This window comes from Necator americanus, chromosome I (assembly GCF_031761385.1).
Source record: "Necator americanus strain Aroian chromosome I, whole genome shotgun sequence".
In the NCBI taxonomy this organism is placed as follows: Eukaryota; Metazoa; Nematoda; class Chromadorea; order Rhabditida; family Ancylostomatidae; genus Necator; species Necator americanus.
The window spans coordinates 14,889,162-14,914,483 of NC_087371.1; the positions used below are offsets into that span (position 1 = coordinate 14,889,162).

The 25,322-nt window shown below is 39.3% G+C and overlaps 1 protein-coding gene across 2 annotated transcripts; it reads left to right on the forward strand.

Annotated features, from left to right (window-relative positions):
• Positions 1 to 7,076: 7,076 nt before the first annotated feature.
• RB195_005586 (uncharacterized protein) lies at positions 7,077 to 24,713 on the forward strand (the record flags this gene model as incomplete). 2 transcript variants are annotated; one of them, XM_064178180.1, is made up of 36 exons in its annotated part: positions 7,077 to 7,145; positions 7,204 to 7,290; positions 9,867 to 9,983; positions 10,047 to 10,112; positions 10,173 to 10,266; positions 10,332 to 10,486; positions 12,372 to 12,473; positions 12,624 to 12,785; positions 13,114 to 13,215; positions 13,274 to 13,400; positions 13,456 to 13,559; positions 13,695 to 13,832; positions 14,208 to 14,344; positions 15,085 to 15,136; positions 15,207 to 15,303; positions 15,972 to 16,066; positions 16,487 to 16,588; positions 16,791 to 16,934; positions 17,136 to 17,307; positions 17,671 to 17,813; positions 17,885 to 17,986; positions 18,520 to 18,659; positions 18,822 to 18,936; positions 19,225 to 19,296; positions 19,437 to 19,579; positions 19,634 to 19,709; positions 20,096 to 20,202; positions 20,514 to 20,626; positions 20,825 to 20,964; positions 21,460 to 21,604; positions 22,391 to 22,429; positions 22,799 to 22,855; positions 23,082 to 23,174; positions 24,198 to 24,299; positions 24,422 to 24,571; positions 24,628 to 24,713. In XM_064178180.1, 36 exons carry the CDS (start codon positions 7,077 to 7,079, stop codon positions 24,711 to 24,713), a joined length of 3,945 nt encoding a protein of 1,314 aa, XP_064035255.1. The 2 variants fall into 2 exon arrangements, with proteins under 2 accessions (XP_064035255.1, XP_064035256.1); XM_064178181.1 differs by lacking the exon at positions 22,391 to 22,429.
• Between the last annotated feature and the right edge of the window lie 609 nt (positions 24,714 to 25,322).

Below are 25,322 nucleotides of genomic sequence, written 5' to 3' on the forward strand. Positions count from 1 at the left end.
ATTCACAGATTTTATTTTTAGGGGAAGCGAAAATTAGCGAGTGAAGCATATTTACTTTGGTTGAAGTTGTTGCTGAACGCCTACTTGGCTGTTAGTCCTCAATTTTTTTCGACGTATTTGTAGAGATTCCCCCTCTCAAATTGAATAGGAGTTCGTTGCAGTTACTCATGGTTTTTTTTTATTATGAATTACTATCCCGAGGTGCTTACTGTCTGCTGATGCTTTTCAGTAGGTGTATTTTCCGCCCCTCTGTTTCGAGTCCTCAGGATGCATGAAAACCTTATTTTTCATTAGATACATTAGACAAAACAAGTGTTAACATTACGACTTCTTTTCCTTGATGTACGTATACATTTTTTTGTTTATTTATTACTTGGTTCCATCTTTTTCATAGCAGTATTAGAGAGGGACGGTAGTTGAGTTTTTTCGTTTTTTTTTTTCGTTAACAAGAAGCCAGACATCGTTGTTTGCAGTTCTGGGTCGTACAGCCGTCGAGAACTGCTAATGTTTTTTTTGTAAAGAGCCTTCTTTGTTCTTCCTTGTTTTCCACTAAAGTTCTGCTCGATGTTCAGATGTTTTGGAATATATTCGCTTCGCTTTGAATTCGCTTTGAAATATCACCATATTCGTTCCCTAAACCATCAGAAATCAAACACCCTATTCCCCTATTCCGATGTTGATGAAATCCTTCCGCTAACTTCGTCAAGGACCCGTTCGTTTTTCGCTATAACTTGTTTTTACTTTGGCACTGCTACATTAACGTCCCTTTGCCAAAATTGAATTCAGAAGAGGGACGACGAGATTTGGTACGCTTAGTTCCTACCTCGTTTTCGGTGGGTTGATGTCGTCATCTTGGATCGTGCAGAAAACAAGAAAATTTTGCCAAAAACTCGTTTTTTGAGTGGTTTCGGCAGCCTCTGGCAGGCATGGAATGTTCACAGTTTTTGTGTCTCATTCCCACAGTTTGTTTACGCGATCGGAATACGTTACAGTATATATTGCACTGTGTTTGCACACTTACGGAACGAGTGTAGGCGAATGTTTTTTCATCTCACCGTTCACCTGATCCATGTGTGGTTTTTGATTCCTTGTGAGATTCAGTCAGACTACTGGAATGCGTCTCAGATGTTATTGTACTCAAACGTTCGCGCTGCTTTCTTCTCGAAGAATCTCAAGTGGTGCTGGGATTTCTCCCTTTAAAGTCAGATCAAGACGCCGTTGCACCACTACTAGAGGGTGGGACAAATGAGCTTGAGGCTTAGAGACAGAAGTATATTAGTTTATAGCTCTGCGCCTCAAACTCATACCCAAATTTACCTCAGTTGAGGATTTCTAAGTAAAAGTTACTCAACTTGTTTGGTTATGTCAGTCGCAAGTTCTGTTTACTGCAGTTTCAACACATAATTCAGTTGAGTTTACACCGTGAGTCAAAGGAGAGCTTGTTTTTGCAGCTTCGCTCTTCTACTCATGCTGGTGATTATAAGCCCTGGCGTCTGCTGTTGTGTGTCCGTTGTGGTCTAGTGGTTAGGATTTACGGCTCTCACCCGTAAGGCCCGGGTTCGATTCCCGGCAACGGAAGACGTTTTGCATTTTCCTGACAGATCGCCACTTTTTTCATCTGATGTGTTAAATTCATCAAAGTTTTCCTCTCTTTTTTCAATTTGAATTCAAAAAACGTTTCGTTGAAATACTTTCTTCTAAAGATTTTTAATCATCGACAATCCTCGGAAATTCATTGTGTATTGCAAAGCAACAATGAACTGAAAGAGTTCCCCAATTCCTTTCATTACAAATGTTAGGTAAAGTAAAAAGTTGAGTTGGGTGTTTTTTTTCGCTTTTTTTCGACGATGAAATTAACAATTCGATATCTCTTCTTCCACTTCGATAGCAATTTCATAATCCCGCAGTTGAAGAAGTCCTCGTCCTTATTGGCGAAAAATGTGACCACCTCATTTTCAGAAGCCTCTCTTGAGGCCAGTTTTGGTACCTGCCAGGTCTGGACCAAAGGGCAGATGCGGTAGAACCACCTATCGAACCTCCCGGAGCTTCTGACCCATCGTTAAAGATGTGTGGGGACTGGAGTCATCTTCCAGGAACACAACACCTTTCCTATTGGCCAATTCTCGGCGCTTCTGATCGATCGTCTGCTTTAATCTGGTCAGTTGTTGACAGTTGAGGTCCGAATTGAGTGCTTGGGCCGATGGTAGGAGCTCATAGTGAATGATTCGCTTCCAGTCACACCAAACACACAACAAAATCTTCTTGGCCGTTAATCCGAGCTTGGCGATCATTTGGGTCGGCTGAACGCGGTTGGACCGCGATCTTTTTCGGGTTTTTTTCTCGTAATTTCACCGTGAAATCGACGTATATAGTAATGACCCGATGTGATGTTTAGATCGTCAGACAAGGCTCACTAGAGAAATCTGGCAAAAACACCTAATAATCTGGAGTGCTTATACTTATACTTACGAAATTATTAGACCATAACTTGGATTACCTTTGTAGTTCATTTCATTAGTTATGAAGATGAATTAGTGTTATTAACAATGTATTAATTTGTTTCCGCTGCATTTTTATTTCTACCTTCGAAAACGAGTAGCGCCTAATTTTGGTTTTAGGTAGAGCGCAAAGCATTCGCATAGAGTTCTTCATTTCTCACTTTTGTTTCTTCTTAGCGCGAATGGCTACTTTTTTGTAAGAAATATGTGCGTCACTTGTTCGATCCAAAACTTTGTAAAAATGATGAGTCATTATCCGGCTCTATTTAAACGCGGATTTTCTGTTCTCCATTCTTTTCTGTTTTCGTCGTTGTTCACCGACACAAGTGTTCATCTTTTCAAATCGCCAATAATCTGCGCTCTTCTATATTCTGTCGGATGTATTCAGAAGGATGTATTCATTTTGATATCATATGGATTTTTCTTGGAGTAACGCACAGTGGCATTCTTATTTATCTGTTTTTCAAAGAAATTAGCCATCTCTCAAGCGAGGATTGAGTATGTAATTATGCAGTCTGGTTGGATAGCTTTTAATTGTTCTAAGGAAATTCAAAATCTTTTTTCGGCGAGTTTAAGTGTAGATAACGAATGAGTAAGTAAAAATAAGCACTTTCCTAGAACAAACGAGAGTCCGCTATGATTATTCCCATCTGTAGAACTTGTTATAGATTACATGCATAGAATTTTTCTCATATATTTGTAATTCGCAGACTGCTTTTGCTGTGGCAGTGCTGTTGTAGTTTTTTGTTGAAGAGTTATTCCTAGCACATTAGTAATCAATCTTCTGTGGTTACGTCGTATTTGTATATTCTGCAACCGTGTTCCTCTCAATCTGTAGCAGTAAAGTGACGGCTGTCCATAGCTGTCGAGTTGTCTGCAATAACACTACGGTAAGAACTAATGAGAAAAAATTGAGTTCCCCCATGCAGGTTTCTCATCAAACAGATAATGCTTTCTGCTTGAACATGGTTGTAGTTAACAATTTTTCACTTATGTTGGCGAAAACTTCTTATATCAAGGGATGCCTAATGGAACTAATTAAGATTCCGCCCCCGTTTTTCATTCGGCAACGATTCTCGCAATCAAAAAGAGATCAAAATGAAACAGAGATAAGCCGTTGTTTTATTTCCACGTACATATGGCTACAGTGACTTGGAAATAATTTCAGAATGTACTTTAAAAGTTGATAAGATGTTTTTATTTACAAATGGTCTTCTAAAGATTGGTTAGGCTGTTGTCCGTGCACTTTCGATTCAGTTTTTCAACTGCGAACGAATTGTTTAAGTTTTCTTAGTGTTTTAGCCGCTACTGTTACTCTCAGTTCTTAAAGAAAAGCCAAAGTATAAATCGTTCGAGTTGTATGGTTATACTTTGCCTTTTGGTCGTGTCGCTCAATCCCAATCGAGTTGTCCAGAGATAATATTGTCCAGTTGCCACGAGAAGCTAAGCGCATATTGTTATCAGTTGGTATCGAAACATCTCTGCCATATGTCTTTCTGACAAGGACAGCGATTTCCCCGAAAAGGCTTTAAATGATTGGCAAAAACACCTCTAATGTGTGCTGCATTTTTGCGTATCTTACTGTGAATGGTTTAATCTTTATTACTAGTCCATTGTGTACATTACGTACCGGGGCACGGGTGGAGAGAGGCTGTTGCTATCAGCCTACTACTAACCCGACTCTCTAGTACGTTGGTTCTTTTTTTCGCGTTATTCCGTCGCTGCGCTGTTGATGCCGAGTTGTTTTCGGCTTTTCCATGTAGCCGACAGCACATCGTTAAAGGAGGAATCTGCGATATTACGTTGTTTAAGCGTTTATTTTCCCGCTAAACATGTAGTTTCGCGGTTTCGGATTGCATGGCATTCGTTGGAACACCTTTAAAGGAGGTAGAATAGTAGAAAGTGATCATAGAGTCCTTGTAAATTTAGTAACAGATCCAGAGCTTTCGGAGACCTCCACCGCAAAGTGCGCTTCTGGAATTTTAAGCATTCAGTATATGGTGAACCCTTTTTTTTCTCGAAGAGATTATTTCACTGTTTTTGCTCAATAATTTTGATAAGTTTTATGGATGCTTAGTCATTTTTAAAACCGGCTGCATCAACTACACGCGTTTTCGTGAGAAACACTTCTTGCAACACACGATGAATCAGAAAGCACTCATCAGCTTATCCGATCTGTAAACATGATGTTTTGTGAACGTCACTTGTTACTAATCTTATCGTTACTCGAGATATCTAGGAAGTTCTCAGCAGTGTTCCTATGTCCATTCATCTTAAGGGTACGAAAAAGATGTACTCTAAGTCAAGAAGATTGCGTCAGCCTTTTTCAGACCTACCACCGAAAAATGTGTCCTTCCATGGCGCCCGCCTAAGCTCATTTAAAAAATAGCGATCAAGAGAATTCATTCATTTGTAGGCAAAAATATGGTTCCTTGTGGGTGTTGTAGTACTAAATCTCGTGAGTCCAGGGTTAGGAACGAGTGAAATAATCGGGGTGCCGATGTGGCTCAGATTCACTTCTCTGGCATTGTTTTAAACTTATTTTTTTATCTCCTTCATCTAATAAGTTCTATGCTAAGAGTTCTTAAATCTTTATTCCCATTTTTAAACCAACTACGCTTTTCTACTTTTGTAGTAATATATTGCATGGTTCATGTCTGCGCTGAATGCACCTTCTACTTGTCGACTTTCCCCATAATTGTGCGTAGACTGCGATTGCAACTTCTAATTGATATAATTTCTTCAATTATTTATACTTTTTCGTGCTACTCCTATTTTGTTTACTGTATTACTGTTTGTTTGCTACTTCTAACCATTTGCGTAACTTACAGAATTATTCTGTTTCGTCGATGTATTTCCTACTAAGATCTTTATTTTGTGCGCATTTTTGTTGTTTTCTCGTGGATCGTTATTCCCGGAGCTATTAAGAGATGTTTGGCTGCGACGTAGCCTAATTCTTGGTCAGCAGACTATAGAGACGTAGAAGGTTCATCGAGCAAGTTCTGCTTTAAATGGCTATTTCGAGTGTTGCCGGCGATTTAGTTTCTGAATGGTTTCTATATTTGCTTAAGCACTCAGGATGCTGTGCAGTTAGTTAACAGTGAAATGTGGCGGCATAGCTCTCGTGGGACGCAGAGTCAACAAATTTCGCAGCTGTACGGCCAGATGTTGTGATATCACCACTATAATAGTTAGAACTAAAAATTTACGAGGCCGTAGATTTAGGGTACATTGCCACATTGTGTAGAATGTAGTTAAATGCGAGATTAGAAAATACAACGCCAACGCAATTTCCTATCGTTTTAAGTCTTATCCACAAATGTTTTCTGTTTTACAGACAACGCACTATTGATTCTTGAGATTGAATAGAATAATTGTGCATTTAGTTTCTTTTCTTTCAATTTATTTCTTTTCAAAATTGATAATTGAGTAGTGTGAAGTAACCAGTACGTGAGCAGAAAGGCGGATGTGTCTCTCCGTGAACAGTCAATAGGTAGTGTAATTGTACAGTTGCTTGTTGAAAATGTTGTTCTAGCGATAGGTTCGTATTGGACAAATATCTCCGATGCACGTGTGAGCTGTTAAGTTCTGTGTACATCCACTCAAGAGCGGATTTTTTTTTCACCATTCAATCGACGCACCTCAGCTTACTGTAGTCTCGTGACATCGTCGAGGGAACCACAAAACTTTGCGAGCATTGTGGTGCGGATTTCTACCGCTTTTCTTTATAGCTTGATTTAAATCATAGCTTGTGTGCGCATAAATTATACGTGGGAGGCACTCACGACACCCGGCTAGCAGCTTATCGATTGTCTCGTGAACTTGTGGGTGGATCGTGGACCATGGCGCCGAATTTTCTCAGCTGCACCGCTTACGTCCCTCCTCGGTGTGTTCGTGCGGATTTTTTGACGTTGACGGTGGGAGATGTGTTCTCGAGAGGATTTCTCATGAATTTCGAGGTATGCGCCTGTTGAAGTAGAGGTTTGCTGTGGAACCGTGTGAATTCCCTCAAAACCGTGGATTATGCGTTTTTCAGCACTTTTTCTTCCTGATTTTTTCCACGAAGCTTTTTTCCTCTATACTCGTTTCGATTACTAATTTTAGACAACAAGAAATGAAAATTATGTGCTTTACACCACCTATACGATCATCCATTCAAAATTCAGAGCCCAATCAAGTATAGCAGATATTTTCGTCGATGACGTTTCTTCTGTCTTCTTTCTTATGTGCTGTGCCCGATTAGATGGAGTATTTCCAACTGTTCTCAACATTCATTTCACAGTGGTTTCTGCTCGCTCCGGCTCGGATTATTTATCTAATCCTACTAGGAATTCTTAAAAACAACTTGACATGACACCATCTGTCTTGACGTCTTTCTTGTGCGCCATTGCTCTATTCTGCATCTTCTTTTCGCTTATATTCATAGTTTCCGGCTTTATGCAGGCGATTGTTTCCTGGTTCGTGATTATTTCGTTTCCTTATCGAGTGTTCTTGTTTTCGATTTCGTGTTTGACTGTGCCTGGTGGTAGTACGAACTTTTTCAGATTATATTAGAATTTGAAGTTCCACTGCGTAGACATGAGTATTCCCTGTCCACCACCACCAGGCGAAGAGACAGGAGATCAGAGCGGATCTCAAGGAAAGAAGGTACGAAATCGAGGATTTTCCAGGTTTTCATTGTTGATATGACTATTTTAAATTGTAGATCCGAATTGGCATATGTGCGATGAATCGAAAGGCCACGAGTAAGCCTATGAAAGCGATTATGTCGAAAATCGTTGATTATTATAAGGTTAGCTGTGAATTTTTCAAGTTCATAGACTCACATAGCAGGCGACCCAGCTGGTTGTAACTTTTTTTAAAGATTCTTTCTATAGAATTTAGGTTTTCCCTCTTTTTCAATACTGCTTCCTTTTTACACTTGAAAAGTAAGGGAATAATGTGATCGAGGAGCCTTCCTAATGAGTTTTATTAGAGTGTCTCGGAATTGCTTCCTGCTTTTGACGATAACCAAGTTATCAGTTTGCTGATAACACATTGTGGTGCTGTTGACGTGGTCTACAATGGTCTTTGGGAACATATTTTAAAGCGGGGGCAGAGAATAGTAACTATTGACTCAATTTTTACGAATGACTTAGCCTAAGAGTACACGTTTCTCGTGGTTTAAAAGTTTTTTCATTATTTGTATAGCATTCCGCTCACATTGTAATAATATGTGCAAACGGTAATTTCTAAGCGTTTCAACGATTTACCAACAAGATTTCATGACTATGATGTGATTGGAATGTTTGTTGTGTGAACCGAACGTATAAGATACGCAGTGAACAAGTCGTAATGTGATCTCACAGTGATCAGAAATGACGTATGATGATCTCGTGACGCGTCGGGTGGACAATCGAACCGGAAGTGGGTCTCGTGGCGGAATGTTACTCTGAGATTGACTTTGATCATAAAGACGGTTTAATGTTCATGATGAATGGCTACGTCTTTGTTTACAAATTCATTGCACCCACATGTCAGCAATGAACTCTCGATGAGCTTTTGTAACTGAGCTCTGAGAGTCGTTTTCTCAACGGCAAATTAGAAAAGTCTAACAATTCTACACAGCACGTAGCTTAATATTCGGGAAGAACTCAACAATCTCAAAAACTTTCTTTTCTAGTTTTCGGATTGACTATCTTCTTTGCTATTTTAAGAATGTTCTCTAGGTTACAAGCTGTTGCGGTGCTAGATTTATTACTTTTTAAGGTGTTAAATCTCGGATCAGATAAAACAATTATCTCGGTGTAATATCCTGTGAGACAGAGAATATCAGTTTTTTTTTTAATCTTCACATGTTAAGGAATCTTCGAAGGAGAATATGTATCGCTATTATTCTCATGTTTTCGTAAATTAACATGCTGGGGATTATGCTAGGGCAAAATCTATCCGAAACCTCAGGATTCTCAAATGTTTCGATCACCGACCACTTATCGCAAAGATCTCGTAGCTGTTTTCATGTACTGCACGTGAATTCAGCTGCTGTTTCGCACATTCGAATATTTGGAGCCAACTGGGTGAAACTGTGTGGTTCTTCTGAACAGAACCACTCTGATACTTGAATCATAGCTCTCTGACCGTCTATTTTATAGTTGAAATTCTATTGAGACACTCTTCGACTTTAATTCGAAGTCGGAAGGCGGGTTTTATCGCTCCAATGAAGTATATCTTTAACACCTTGTGATTCATTTCGCTATATAAAGGTGATAAATTGGCCCTTGATGGGCTGTTGTTACTTTATCGCTATGTGAAACATGCGGAAGCGATTCTTTTGTTTTATCTAATTCTAATTATCTAATCATCTCATCTAGTTACCTCAGAGAGCGGTTCCTTTACACCTCGCACCACTTGCGGAGGATGGGTGATCACGGGTTATGTCATAGCAGTAGCATTCTCTGTCCGACAGCTTGAAAAACCCGCTCACAGGTCCACATTCTCTCGCTGGGCTTTATGTGTTGGTTGTTACAGTGTGTAATTGGAAAACATTTGGAAGGTGGTGGTTATCTAACTTGAGTAGATAGTGTGAAGTTGATTACCCATTACCATAGACACTAAAATAACGCACTCCAGAAGATATTTTTGGGATATGGTTGTCAAGAAAGGTGTTACCGTCCGCTGAGGCACATAACAAAGACATGAAAGTGGAAACAGTGCTACGGTCTAGTAATTTGTTAATGAATTCGACAAGTGTAAGAACAGATAAATAGGAATGTAGTGGTCATGTACTTCCCGGAATCTTCTGTCATATGGTCCTTTTTTTGCTGAATGTAATTGAAGATGTTTATTGAGAAGTGAAAGTGCACACGAACGTAATGAAGTAAGCGGAATGTAGAAAGTGCAAGGAATCCCGAAAGTACGAAAAAACGTCTGGTTCTAACTAAGCAAAGAACTTGTGAAATCCTGCACGATGCACAAACAAAACACAGAGACAGTGTTATTGGAGCCAACTGTTCTTTCTCACGCTCATTTTTCTCGCATTATCTGCCTAGGGAGCTTCGGAATCCATAGAGCAAGCAAAACAAGAAACACAGCAAAGCAAGCAAACTGAGGACGTAAACAAACAAAGCAGGGAATAAAAGACGACAAACCCCTACTGTAGTGAATGCCATCAAATGAAGGAAAGCAAGGGAAAAAATGACTCCCACCAACTTTGTGGAGTTTCTGTGTTCCAAAACTATTCTTCTGGATAAAAAAAAAGCGAACGCTCGTTGTCTGATGTGATGATGTCTCAGATAACCGGCTGTGTAGGGAAAAATTTAAAAAAAGACGAAAAATCCTCTTCTCAGATTGGCTCTTACAATTACAAAATCCCTTATTAATTCAATTTAGGACTGGCTGGAATATTTCATTTTTCCTGAGTCCATCATCCTTCACGAACCGGTGGATCGATGGCCGCTTTGTGATTGTTTGATTTCGTTTCACTCAACGGACTTCCCATTACACAAAGTTTGAAACTCCATCTTTTTTCCGAAATAGAATTCTTATTTTCTTTTCACGTGAATGTTTTAGGCTATAGAATACGTTAAGCTTCGTAAACCTTATGTGATCAATGACTTGAAGAGGCAGTATGATTTGGTAGGTGATTTTTCCCGTTAGATTTCCCGCTGAAGGCCTTCAGCTCTATCTGTTTTCCAGCTGGATCGCCGGAAGGTGTTCCGTACTTTAGCAAAAGAGGGTATCGAACATCCACGTCATGGTGTTCTGATTAGAAGCGATGCTAATGAGGAGGGTTAGTGAAATGAGAGAACATTCTCTTCTGAGAAAACGATGAGGAGATTTAAAACTGAATTTCAGATGGCATTCTTGTCGAACACAATGACCATATAGAAGTGAATGGGATGGTATTCAATAAACCATTTGTGGAAAAACCGGTATCAGCTGAGGATCATAATATTTATATTTACTATCCGAGCTCAGTCGGTGGAGGATCGCAACGATTATTTCGGAAGGTAAGTCGCTTTTTTTTTCGCAAGACATGCTGTTTCTATTTTTCTGAATTCTTTTTTTTTTCTTGTAAAGAAAAGAAAGGTGTTCTTTTTCTCCTTTACAAGATCGATTGACAAGACTTTACTGATGACTGACTTGATTTTTTTGCTTTACTCTGTTTGAATGCAGTAGGACTTGAAATGCATGTAATCCATCTAGATCTTATCCATAGATAATAATCATTTTCAAGCAATTGCGATCTTAATCAAACACTTCATCCTTTTTAGGGAACCGTAACTGTTAATGGAAAATTGGTAAAATCATGGCATGTGAGTAGGTTATTTCAGAGTCCGCTTGAGTCTACATAACCCTTGTTTATACTTCCATATTAGTGTGATAAATTCCTCATAGTAAAATTTCCAATTGTCGTATTCTCCTCACTTGCATTCCTGTGTTAGTTTTGCGGTGACCTAACTTTCTGAAATGCTGTCCTGTCTCCGAGAAAATATATAGTTTTTCAACAACTTATTCTTGGCTCTTTTTGGGGAAAAGTTCAGATTTTCGGTTTCTATCTTAAATAACTAGTTTTCTCTGTAGTTAGTCTTCTATAACTTTCTTTAAAATTGAGTTTTATTAGGTTTTAAATTTCTATATTCATGGTTTTGTTCATACATGCGATAGTCGAAACCTGTGCTCCGACCCCGTTCACTTTTGAACCGTTGGCGAAGGGATCCCTTCATTTTTGGACGGTTGCGAAAGGATCCTCATCACTTGCGCTGGACTTTAGATAGACTCTTTTACCTGAGGAGTTTTCGGCTCCTCCCTATGGCACCTATGGTCTTGTCCTAATGAAAATAGGATATTTATGTTTTCTTGTTATGCCAGCGAGGTTTAGGTGAAACTTTATTATTGGCCTGACGTTTCGACAAACTCGTCTTTATCAAAGGCCTGAAAATGTTTCGAAGCCTTTGATGTAATGCATATCCCATCAAACTCCTCTCTTCTCGCTGAGCCTCAATATTGTTCTAAGTACACCATGCAAGACCTTCAGAAGGAAAACAAACTGACCAGTCTCACCGACTAGCGGGATTGGTAAACCGCCGCGTTCTTAAAGATTGTAACGATCCTTTTAAAGGTCTTGCATGGTGTACTTACAACAACATCGAGGGTTGGCGAGAAGAGAGGAGGAGTTTCATGAGATCTGGATGGTACCAAAAACTTTTTCCCATTTCCAATTCCAAAGGCTTCAGGAAGATTTCAAGAAAAGAGGACTTGGAGATTGTTAAAATAAGATAAATTATTTGATAGATTAGTCTGGATTGGTTCATTCAAATGTCCTTTCGTACTAATTGCAACTGGTGCCATTGTGAATGTCTTTTGATTAGAACATGTATAGGATGGCGGACAGAAACAGAGCAAATAGCTGGTTACAGCGGATTTAGAGTACGGTCATGGCGGATTTTTCTCACCTTTTTCTTCACGGCGCTCCACATCCATTCTTCAGTGTATAACAACATTTGTAGTGAGAACAGAGTAATCGCATTTAACCAGCGCTATTCGCTATTTCCGCTAACAAGCTAGAATTTCTGTATTTGCGTAGTTCTTGCGTTCGAAGAGCAGTTCAGTCGTTTAGATGACTATAAGAAGTTTTTAATGTTCTTCGCACGCAAATGTCGTAGTCGGAAGGACGTAGAGTAGGGATCTTTTGCTATTAAAGGACACATTAGTTAGCATAATTGGTGAAAGAAGCATTAAGCAGAAATATGGGTATTATTACAAATCACTTCAACTTTGAAATCCTTAGAAACTCCCTTGCAAAAGAACGAGCCTAGGCTAAGGAAAAAATTTCTGTCGAATATATGTAAAATAAAAGGTCGAGTAGAGCATTCTAAAGTGCTCACATTTAAGATCAATAATCGAAGTAGTTGGTATTCGCCTGTGAGTGAAGTGCGCAAGGATGGTTCATACATTTATGAAGACTTCATACCAGCCGACGGCACGGATGTAAAGGTGAGATTTCCTTAATTGTGTTTGAAACCGTGAAAATCAACTCCAATTATCTTCTCACCTGTGATTTTCCCTTTTCTTTTTTCCTTGCTGTTTCTTCCTCCTCATAGTTTACTTCAGACGTTCTATAACTTGAAAACACCTGTCTTTCAGGTCTACGCTGTAGGTCCGTACTACGCCCACGCGGAAGCACGAAAAGCGCCTGGCCTTGACGGAAAGGTTGAACGAGACGCTGATGGCAAAGAAGTTCGATATCCAGTGATACTCAGTCACAAGGAGAAAATGATTGCCAGACGGGTGGTATTAGCTTTTGGAGTGAGTAATCACTAATATGCATATCACATTTCTTTGAAATCTTTGCTGGTGATCGTCACTTACCTGGAGTGACGGTAATTTTGCCGTGACTTTCTTCACTTTCTTTCTTCTTTCTTGAAGAAAATAAAGGTTATTAAGCTTCTGTTTACCCGTAGAAAAGGTTAGGTATTTTGATGGTGTAACTTTGATTTTGTACACAGTTACCGGTTTCTATAATCTGATTTACTCACGGATTTGTTCCAGTAGGCTTCACTCGCTCTGAATTTACTACTTGAAATAAAATTATTCTGCGATTTGGCCAGGCACTCCTTAATTTTAATAATTTTAGCAAACTGTGTGTGGATTTGACCTACTTCGAGCGAATGGAAAGTCTTACGTCTGCGATGTTAATGGATTTTCTTTTGTAAAAACGTCCACCAAGTACTATGAGGTCATACTGATGAATTTCTGATTTTCTAGAATCTTTTGATTTGAGAGTAATCTTTAAGGATACTGCCAAGATTCTTGGAAATACAATTATGCGTCGACTAGCGACTACAATGAGTGTCAGAATACCGTATCAGATGCCAATAGGAGAGCAAGAACCGCCACCTCTTTTGGATCTCGGTTTAGGAGGTGAGTTAGCACTGTCGAGCTTCTACCAACAGCTTTTCTAACGACATATTTTCAGAAGACCCTCCTTTTGTTTCGACACCGTCCGGAAAACTTATGGAGCTTCGCTGTGTTTTAGCAGTGATAAGACATGGTGATCGGACACCAAAACAGAAGATGAAGGTGGTTTTTACTTCTCAACGAGATATTTAAATTAGTTCTATTAGAATTGCTAAAGTGAACAGCTTTACTGTTAAAATATGAGTATGTTGATGAAGTTGAGAAATATCGCCATAAAAATAGTAATGTGCTCTTCAGGTAATCGTACATGATGAGCGATTTTTCGCTTTGTTCAAAAAATACGATGGCTTCAAAAAGAATGAAATCAAAATGAAGCGTCCGAATCAGTTGATGGAAGTGCTGGAATTGGCTCGCCAAATCCTTGCAGAACACATTGTAAGTAGTTTTCGACGTTTATGCGAACTCATGACTTTTAGTTCTTGTTTCTTCCAATAATCTGTTCAGGCTCTGGATTGATCCTTTGTTGTATCTTTGGTGTATGGGTCTGTAACTTAATTAACGATTGTTTTGATTAGTTTTCGTGTGTATTCTGGACGTTGAATTCAGCAAAACTCACCAAAATGTCAGAGTTCACCTGTAATTGTAGTGTTCGGAACATTTTCCTTTCTAACTTGATGGTTCTCCATGGTTATTACTTACTTCCAAACAGGCGCATATTTCGAAGCTCCATTGGAGTTCAGACTACTCCATTGAAGCTTCGAAATATGCGCTTACGTTTTTTTTTTCGCTTGTTATTTCTACTAACTTCAGACCATGCGAAACACCCTGCTTTCGTCGATGGAAGATTACGAAGATTCGGGAGACGAATGTGCACGCTTGGAGCATGAACTTGAGCAAGTCGAGGACGGCATCAAACGTTGGGATCAGATGCGAGCAGTGCTAGAAATGTACGACATGCATGAAAGAGAGTGTGTGAAAAATGAAGAGAGTGTCAGTGACAGAGACTGTAGTAAAGAACGTCCTCCAAAACACAGCATAGTAATGGAATGCCGACTCGATTCGGCTGGTGAAGAATCGCATACAAGCGATGAAAGTGAGTCTGAAGAAGAAAGCGGTGATTCCATGTGGGGATCGATGGGAAGGTGCTCGCCTGTAGCTATCCAGACTGTTTAGCATAGTCCTGTGTTGTAAATAACCAGCCGTTATTGATCGTTACTATTGTTTCCTTCTGTGATTCTTGATCACTTCTTGTGATTATTCCCACACTTAGTGATTTTTCTAGGAGAATACTGGTAAATGATCTGTTCTAGTCTTATTACCTACATTTATCTGGTCTTTTTGTTGTGCCTTTAATAATTAATGATTATTGCTTTTTGTAGATTTTAATAAAACGTGTAAAGTCGACATCTAATTCCATTTATAAATAAAGATTGTTTTGTGGTTTATGTTTCAGGTCATAAGCCACACTACGGTGGTGATTTCTGTGTAAAACTCGAGACATAGCGATTTAGACTTGTTTTTCTTGATAAAAAAAATTGTTCTCGAAATTGAACTGAGTGGCTTTTTGTGCGCTCTTCTTGCCTTTTTTTAAAACCAAATCATCAATCTTGTGAGAAAGTGGCCTAGGATGTGAATGAAGTCATCTAATGACTTATAGTAATTGTAACTGAGAAGTCCGTACTTGCAGGTATGGTCATTTCTCCGGTATAAATCGAAAGGTTCAACTGAAATATCTGAAGGTTCGTAGGAAGTTGAGCGAACGAGTGTCCAGCGAATCAATAACTCTGAGCTGATCTCTTGAACTCTTAGGCTCGTGAATTTCGTGCTGGTGAAAATGAGGAGACAACACAACAGGGACCAGCGCTGCTTCTCATTCTTAAATGGGGTGGAGAATTAACGACTGCTGGTAAGTATTAAGTGTGTCGCGCGCATGCCACTTTAATTTTTGACCTCAGATCGAACGGTAGTTCTTCTTTTTGAACTGTAGGGTGTTCACTATAGAAATGTTGCTGAAGGTGACAAATTTCGCCATAAAAGTAGTTTTCTCTTGAGTTGATCGTGTAATAGAGCTTATGGATGGGATCGATAGATGTTCTTCTTTCCACTGTTCTTGTCTGTCGTAGATGCGTGTGGACTGTTTGTAAACTTCATTAGAGAAGTGTTTGCGTTCATTTCGGACTTATGAGCGTGCAGCTGATGTTTAGAATCGATTCCAACTCTGCTGCGCGAAGTAGAAACTGTCTTTAGTAAAGCTTACAGACTTTGAAATCCTGGCTATCTTGTTTTTTTTTCTTGCAGTTAACGGGTAGCACTCATCGATGTTGACATGACTTTGACCTAATTCCTACCCTGAAATGGAAGATTTTATCTGCAGAGATCACATGAAAGTGTTCCAGTTAGATCACACTTTTCAGCTAGTCAAATATGGCTTTTTCTCCGTCTTTTCAATTTCCCTTCAATTTGAGAGTTGTTTTATTGAGCTTTATACCAACATTAGTTTTCAGTTACAGTCACATCATAAAATCTGCGCGCAATCCAATCGTTATCTATACCACTTTGATCTCAAATTTCTAGGTAACCTTCAAGCTGAAGCTTTGGGCAAACTTTTCCGTACACTTTATCCTGGCATTCGTCGGGCAGATGGGAAGAGTTCACCAGAAGATACTCAAGTTTGTTTCATTTCTGTAAAAGATGAGCATTGCTCGGACTCACACATTCATCTGAGTATTTAAAACGTTCCTGTTGGTAGGTTGGGGACTTTCCTCAAATGTCTATGTAGGTATGCAATTACAGCAAAACGCATTAATGTAATGTAATTAATTTTCTGTATGTCTATATACCTCTATTTTGTTAACGGCGGTAAATTAAAACTCTTAGCTATGAAATTGGAATTTGGACATGTCTCAGTCCGAAATATTTTCTTTTAAAACTGATCAATAGTTGATGTCTAGCCGAATATCTTCTTATAATGAACGCCAACAGTTTAATTATTTGCACTTTTCATTATAAAGTGAAATTTCAAAGCAGCTATTCATCAGCTCCATGTCGAAATTAAATGACCGTCGGCCCCCTTTAGAAATTCATTTCAGGGTCTCGGATTTCTGCGGCTGCACTCAACTTATCGTCATGATCTCAAAATCTATGCTTCTGATGAGGGGCGAGTACAAATGACGGCAGCCGCTTTTGCAAAGGTACACGTTCTCGAAACTTGTGCAAATTATGCGCACTTATAGTTGCAACACCGCAAGAGCTTATAGCAACCTCGTAGGTTGCCAGTGCTAATTTGTTTCTACGTGCTGTTAATGTCTATTAATTGCCCAACTATTAGGATCTATGCGTTGAAAAATACAATGAATTTTTTTTTGTTAAACACACAGTTTTATTCTATTCGAGGGCATGCTTGCTCTGGAAGGTGAACTGACACCCATTTTGATGCAAATGGTGAAGTCAGCTAATACGGATGGTCTTCTGGACGACGACTGTCATGCAAGAGACTTTCAATGCGAGCTCAAAGGGTACCTTCATCAAGCACTGCAGGTATTGCTTAATTTGATCAGTTTATGTCCATTGAAACTATCAATTTAAAAAAAATTTACGAATCGTGCACTGTGCTCTGCCAATGCTTGTGCAGTTTTGTTTGTTATGCACATTTAGATTAATTACTTTTTTATTTGATGTTCTGGTCCAACTATTCAACTGAGACAGTATTATTCAACAAGTTTAAGTATTCCTGTTCAGGTGGACCGCGAGTGGACTTCTGAAGACTATCGAGCGTTGAATCCAGACGGGTTGAAGTCGATCAATAATGCTATGGAATTTATTAAAAACCCGAAGAAAATGTGTCACGAAATCGCCGGTTATGTGCAGCGGATGTGTGATATCATCAACCACAATAAGATAAGTAAACCAAGTGAGTTTCAGGATTTTCTCTTACAACTCCTCTGTATTTAACTTACGTGCACTTTTTTGTTTTCATGGATGGGCCTCCAATTCTCGATAGGTTTCTATGCATAAGTTTGCAAAACAACTAATCAGAACACCTACTGTTCTCTGGTTTTTGTTCTATTTCTACATGTAAAACGTCTCTCCCGGATACGATGAATGATGAAAGGGTCAAATACCGCGTTAATTACGAGTTTACTTAATAGATTGAAGAACAAAAGTTTTGAAGAGAAACATCTTTCCCAGACCTAATTGCAACTATCGGAATGGAAAGAAAAAGAGTTTGTTAGAATTATGTAATTGGATGGGTGCTTATGCTGTTCCTGTTTAGACCGTACCTTGTATCTGAATGAGACTTGGGATCTTGCGGAACGACGGTGGAGCAAAGAACTGCGTGAGTTCAGGCGTGAGAATAAAGGTGGTGATGTCGAATACGACATTTCGAAGATTCCGGACATTTACGATAACATAAAAGTGGGTAGAACGATTAGATTCTTGCCTTATTCTTACTTTAATATTACAAATATCGTCTCTTATAAATTCAGTACGATATGGAACATAATCCTGATCTCTGTGTCAACAATGAGGGGGAATTCGAGCGAATGTATTTGTGTGTGAAAAATATGGCCGATATAGTTGTTCCTCAGGTGGGCCTTTCACGATAATTGATTGGTTAAATATCTTATTTAAAGGCATCACCCCACGAATCTGAGGTGGTGCAGATTTCAGGTGGAGTATTCGTATAAAGGATGGGAGACTACGGAGAGGAGGGTGATTCCGTGCATTTCTTCCTAATTACCGTAAAAAACGGCCCGGAAGATACGGCTTCATTCGTTTTGGCGCACCATTTTGTACAAGAAGTTCGATTGGAGCGCGCTAGTCTTGTGCGGCGCCGCCTCTTCCGGGCCGTTTTTTACGGCAATTAGCAAGAAATGGACGGAATCACCTCCCTTTCCGTAGTCTCACATCCCATATACGAATACTCCACCTGAAATCTGCACCACCTCAGATTCGTGGGGTGATGCCTTTAAAGGTCAAATGATATGGGAACAAGCATTGTTCAACACTCATTCTTTAAGAAGAAGTAAAAAATTGTTTCTTCTTGAATAATGGTATACTCATACAAGATGCACCATTGCCCTCAACTTGGTTGGCGCAAGTATGGTTAACAAATTTTCAGGAATATGGTATTCGGAAGGAGAACAAGATCTGTGTGGCTCAAAGAGTTTGTACACCTTTGCTAAAGAAGATCAGGAATGATCTGCATAGATGCATTGAAAGTTCCGAAGAAGACGAGAGTCAGACAAGACTTGATCCAAGGTAGTTCGATTTCTTCAAAGAGTTTGATTTGTGGTTTACTATTCTTTGTTCACTAATTTTTTGGTGCACATTCGATCACTAGTATTTTTGTCACTTGCCTCTCCCATTTATTCTGAAATGTTCAAAAAATATTTTGCACAAAAATCAGTGAACAACCTTCAGAGCATCTCAAGGAATAGCAACTCCGCTTCGACATGTCCGAACACGGCTTTATTTCACTAGTGAAAGTCATATTCACACCCTTATGAACCTTATCCGGTATGGCGGGCTTTGTACGGTGAGTTACCTCATCTGTGATTTTGTTTATGTAATTTTTGTTTCTCCTCATTCGCCCCAATTTTTCTTCGTACTTAATTGTACATTTCTTCGTTCATTTGAATTCTTTTGAAATTTTGAATTTCTTTTGAAAATTTTGAAGTTTATTTTAAATACCTTCCTCTTTTGACATTATTCATATACATTTTGCTGACATCATACCACAGAATTTCTCTTCTAAGTTCTTTTTCTTTTGTTTTTTTCTCTTTGTATCAACACGTCATCCATTTTTATTTCTTTCATATCTTAGGTTGATGATAAGAAATGGCAGCGAGCGATGAACTTCCTTTCCGGAGTCACAGAGTTTAACTACATGACACAGGTGAATTCAATTTCATACCTAACGTTAGTTTCTGGTTTCCTTCTTTTTTAGTTTTCTTTTTACTTGAAATTCTATCTTGTGTGCTGTTTATTCATTTGTCAGACATGTGAAGCATAAATGCAAAAAAAAATATTGTACAGGTAGTTTTGATGGTTTACGAGGACAGTCGAACTGATAGTGCAGCAGCAGGAAAAGAACGGTTCCATATTGAGCTGTTATTCTCACCCGGACTGTATCCTTGTTTTCTGACCGAAAAAGAAAGAATCTATGAGAGTCGCTTGAAGTAAGTTGATTTTTTACACCTTCATAAATTTGGAACGATATAAAGTTGTTTCAGCAAGTCCTGTGGCATGACCAAAAGTCATTCGCGGGAAGGGAACGTCAATGGATCGAATTCTCCAGGATCAGGAGAGGTAAGAATTCCGTGCCTTGTCAATATTGTGATTACTGTTATAGTAGGATCAAAACGACATGAAGCGCGGTGCGGTTGCGTATGTGGCTGCGTTCGTTCGAAGCGGTGCGACTGAGCATAACGGTTAGAATCTAGGGAGACCCCTGTGGCACCATTCCTCGCTGTAGTGCGCTATGGTCCCACCTCGATTCCAACCACTGGCTCTACTGCCCCCCTTCGCGCAGCTGCACCGTGCTTCATGCCGTTTTGACCCTAGTATATTTCGCGCTTTTTCTTCGAGTTTCTAAAAGCTCCTTTTGACGGTTGATAATTCTTTTTGTTTAACCATTTAAACCACTAACCATTTAAATTCTTTTTGTTTTTGTTTTCTTTCGGAAAGTGTTTTAGGATAAGAACGAAGATGCGTCTCCGATATTTATGACCGTTCCAACTATTGCCGATGACATATCAGTTTCGAGCACGAATGAGGATCAGAAGGCCGCTGAAACAGCAGGGTATGTTTTTCAAAATGCGTATGGGACATTTCATTTTCATTCGTATAACTTTGGCATTATGTCATAGTTCCAACCGAATATTTCCTATTCTCCGATTGTTTCTCTGGAACGTTCCAAATTTGAGACTATGTTTTTCTTTTTATTTTTATGAGATTTTCCATCCCTCCTTATATCTTAGATCTTTGGAGTGGGTGTAATTGTCCCATGTTCGTTCCTAAGATTTAGTTAAAATTGTGAAGTCATTGCAATGAAATGCCGTTTAAAAATGCTTCCTTTTAACTCTTCCGCTCCTCTGCAAATGTGTCTTTCAGTCTGGTCAGCTCATCATCAAAATCCCATCATCACGACTCCGAAGATGATCTCAATGATGCGCACTCCGTTAATTTGGTTGCCTTGGACGAAGTGAACAACTCCAAACAATACAGTCAGCTCCTTTCATATTTCTTCTCTTCTCTCTCCTTATCCACTTCTACATTTTCTTTTCACTTCCTCTATGCTTCTCCTTACACTAATCAACATTTGCATGGCACGGGGTGAATTCGTGTGTTTTTTTTTCAACTGTCCTCTAACTCTTTAACACCTGGTGTAGTCTCGTGCTCTTTTTCACCTCACATTTTAACAGGTGATGAAAAAGGACCTAAAAGACAAAGACATGCAACAGGGGGAGAGAAGGCTAGCGAAGAAGGCGATCGACCTCGAGAGGATCTAGAAGACTGGCGAATACCAAATATGGGGAATGGTGTGTTAAAAAGCCCTAGCCAGGTTCGACTATCTTTTGCTTTTATCAGTTCACCTTTATCATTGAATTTTACAGACGCTTACTTGTCGAATTATATATTCCTTCACGTATCCATTTGCTCTCTTATTCATTCATTCATTCACTCTTTCATCTGATTGCACATATTGCTACTTCTGTTTTTTTTTCCTGCATATTAACTCAATCATGTTTTCGCATTAGCATTGCGCTTCACATCCACATTTGTATCTTCTTCCGTCCTTCTTTCACCTCTTTCTCTCTTCATTCTCGCCTATCGTGTATGTCTACCTTTACTACTTTTCTGTTCGTTTCCTCGCTGTCCTTTTCATCCATTCCTAGTTGCTATTTCATTTCATTCCTTACTTCGGCACTCTTTTTTGCTTTCTTCCTGGAACCACAGTTTACGCAAATAAAGTAATTATTGTGGTTCTGTTGTTCTAATAACCACTTCGAAATTTGAGTATGTATGTTTTCAATTCAAGAAAGACAGGTTGTTGCAGGTTTCTATTGGTGAAGACGATCACCAGGCAACTGTGGGTCATGGAAGAGGGAAATGGGCTAAAGACTTACTAGATGAGACCAGAAGAGCGATGAACAGCATCAAAGAGGTTGAAGAAAAACAACTTGAACGCAAAGAAAGCGGATGTAAGTTTGACATTGGGATTGAGACTGAGGAGACTGAGACTGAGATTGGGAGAAAACCGCGAAGGCAAAATTGTATGTGCACCATGAAATCTATATATTGGAAGGGTACTAGAATATGCCGTTGTGTGATTTTTGCATTTGCATGGACTGCACAGGCTCACCTCAGCTTACGTTTGTTCTCTGACGCTCACCAGGTTCATGTTGTAACTCGCAAAAGAACAAATTAACTTGTTTTCCATTAAAAAAAGAACTCCAAACTTCTCCTACATCGTTTCGGCCATAAAACTGTTTAGATTTCGGGTAGGAGTGGTTTCTCGCTAGGTTCATATGGAAAGGAAAATATGAGAAACTCGACATTATGTGGTGTGTTCCTACTCTTTCTATTGACATGTTTGAATAAGGTTGTTCGGCAACATTAACAACTTTCGACAAAATTAATGTATTCGAGTTCTCAGAGTTCAGCTGAGGTGTCTTCAGTTTTCTTTCTCAACGAGCATTACTTCATCGATCAAGAGATGAAGGAGTCACTATCCGTTTATGAGACATTTCCTCACTTTTCCTAATCATCCTCCATTCTGCTTTGCACTGTTTACTTCACTTTTTCATATATCCACGTGGCGAATTCACTATTTCACTGTTATAGAGTTATAGAGCGTAATTGCTAAAAAGCCCGAGTTTCACTGTTGCGTTTCCTTCCTAAATGGTCGATTTGTTTCGAGGATATATACATTGATAATGTTATTCGTCTTGTCCAAAACCCCCTATGTAACGCATGCGTTTTTTCAGCAATGCCAAACACGGAGCATATTCTGGCCGACGATAAATGTATGTGGACGAGTTGTCGTGTGACATTTTTCGTGTAGCAACACCCTCCGCTAATCATTAAAGTTCGATGATTCGTCGATCAATCGATTACTGTTTGATCGCCGACATGTTTCTCATATTGATGGGTCGGCTCTTCATGTGTATGAGTACCACAGCCGTATAATCCTATTTTGCGGTTGAAGTGGTACAGAAACGCCCCCTTGTTGAGGCATATCGCAAACCCAGAGGCTAGATGATCTCATTAAGTTTATGTACTAGAATTCTTGTATCCGTTGTGTAGATATGCATAGAACTTAGAAAGGTGTTTGTGCTGAGTATCATTGACCGATTAAACTGCTGATTTTCATAACTAATATTGATTTGTTCTAGCGCGTCGTTCACGATTCCCGTATAGATTCAAACATCATACAGTGAATCTACTAACAGGTTAGACTTTTCCATGTTTTTTTTAGAGATCACTCATTTACTCAAGATAATTAGATTTAATTCCGTAGAAATATGCATGCTGTCATAATGTTTTCCTCACCGCATTTTCCCCTTTTTAGATATCACATCTTTCTTTCTTTCTGTTCTCTTTTCTCTTCCACTTCCAACTTCTGCTTTCGATACTTTTTGCATTCTTTATTGTCACCTACCTAGCGTGTTGCTCCAGGAGTATCAGAGGTGCAAAATCGGCTGATCAGCACTAACGTGCTTATGGGAAAATGTGGCGGAGATCACTCGGACAGAAATCGTCGGCAGACATGTAAGGCTTTCAACCCTAATATTTTTCTCGTTCAATTATCACCTTTGTGGATTCATCCAGTTTTCAGTTTGTTTGATACAGTCTAGTTTATTTTACGCGGGTAAACATTCGATTTCCGCTTTGTTCTATCTTTTTATTGTTGTTTCGGGCGCGGTTCTCGAGTTCTAGGTTTCTCTGCTTACTTGAAGATCCTTAGGCTGTCCGTAGAGTTACAGCAGGACTGTGAACAATAGATAGAAGTTAATTTGGCTTTAACAGTCTCCAATTACTTTGTAGTCTTTTCAAAAAAGAAACCTTTTTTTTGCGCCACACCTACAGTTTGTGTCAACGGTCGAACGCTGGAACTCCAGCCAGAAAGGGTTGTCAATCGTCACTTACTGCCAGAGCTGAAAGTGCAACGCCTCACGCCTGGTTGCGACTCTCTTGATATCTGAGATCTTTACCGGCTTACTCTGATATGGTTGTTCAAATGTTTCCCTGCAGAGGTTCTAATTAGTTCATTTGATCACGGCAGTCACAAGATGAGCATATCGATTGAATTTTGATCCATTGTAGGAATTCTTGATGAAGTATGATCTCGTTTGACCATGGTGTGGTTTTTAGTAGAGTGTCCAAAAACGCCGCTGCTTTTCGCGCAGTTTAGCTTTTCTTGGCAGTGTTACCTAACGTCATCGTTTTCATAATTTTCGACTGTTGTAGAACAGGGATACAGTGTGTTCAGGTGCGGAAACCAGGAAAGGTGCGTGTTCCTACTTGAAATCGAAACGTAAAACATAGAAATGATGCGCCGTGAAGCGTCACTAAGAACTGTATGAAATTAGAATATAGATGCAGCTTGCTATGACTTCATTGTCCTGTAGCACTATTTGTTTTTATGTTCGAATTCGGTATTTAGTGGGTGTCGCAGCGGTGGTCTTTAGATTCCATTATTTTCATATTTTTACGTTTACTTTTTTTCCAATAGTTTTCCATATTGTTTGTTTCATTTTCCGGTTTTTGCACACTTTTTCTTTGATGTTTAAGATATTCCTGGACCAGCCGTTATGTCAACAGCGGTAATTGCTAGGTCTTCGAGTGCACCTCGACTACAAACTTACAAAGCCGAAGATGACATTTCAGTTGGAGGTATGGTTTGTGGCTAAATGTACAGGTGTTATTTGATTAGTTAAGAAGATAGTTTTTGCTAACACATCACAACAGAACTATATATTGCATTGAACATCCTTGAAGTACATAAAAATCTTTAGAAATTAAACGATTCTGGCCGCCTCTTCGTTCGTTGGAGACACTACATGACAGTATACCTTTCGAGGAATTCGATCGATTTCTCGGTCATTTGCTCACATCTCGAACCCCTCTCCCTTCACCACCGAAGACACCATTGCCAGCAACTGAAGGTGGTTGTATTTCTATTTCCCCCGTCTAGATGTGTACCTGATTGACCTTCTCTTAGATCTTCCTGAATCGAATTTCAAAGCTCTTCGAGAGGAAGTGGAACGCCTTAAAGCACTTGGAATTAACGACAAGAAATTGATCTAGGATGGTTACTAAAGAATACTCGTCGTAAACAGGGGGTGGGGGGGGGGACGGTCGTTAAGTACCCGCAGCTTATTATCTGTAGCTGAATAAGTGCTTGCAGAAGAGGCTGTCGACAGGCCAGAGCAGGCATGTCCTAGGGCAGCTGTGATCAGTAAGCCTCGCCCATCCATCACCACGTCACTGAGGTCATGTGCCGTGTTTTTATTGCAATTAAGTGACAGAGTTGATTTCTAGGAAGGTTCAAAGAACAAAAAGGTAACAACTTAGCAACGTAGAAAGTGGAAAGAACGTAGAAAATTGAAATGCTAAGAATAAAGCAAAACGTAGAAGATTTGTACAGGAACAAAACAACATCAGAAAGTATAAATGAAGTTGAAAACGTTGCAAAATAAAAGTTAAAAGTGTAAAAACGCGAACCTGATCGTTGGAAGACGTAGATTTGTGACTGAAAAGACTATATAGAAGATATAGATATATATTTGTATTTATACTGAGTATTTAATGCACGTAAGATACTGCAATAGTTGGTAAAAGTTCCGATTTGTTTGTTTTACATAGATAAAACACTATTGTTTTCTATTTCTGGCATTTTTTGTGCAATCACTAGAT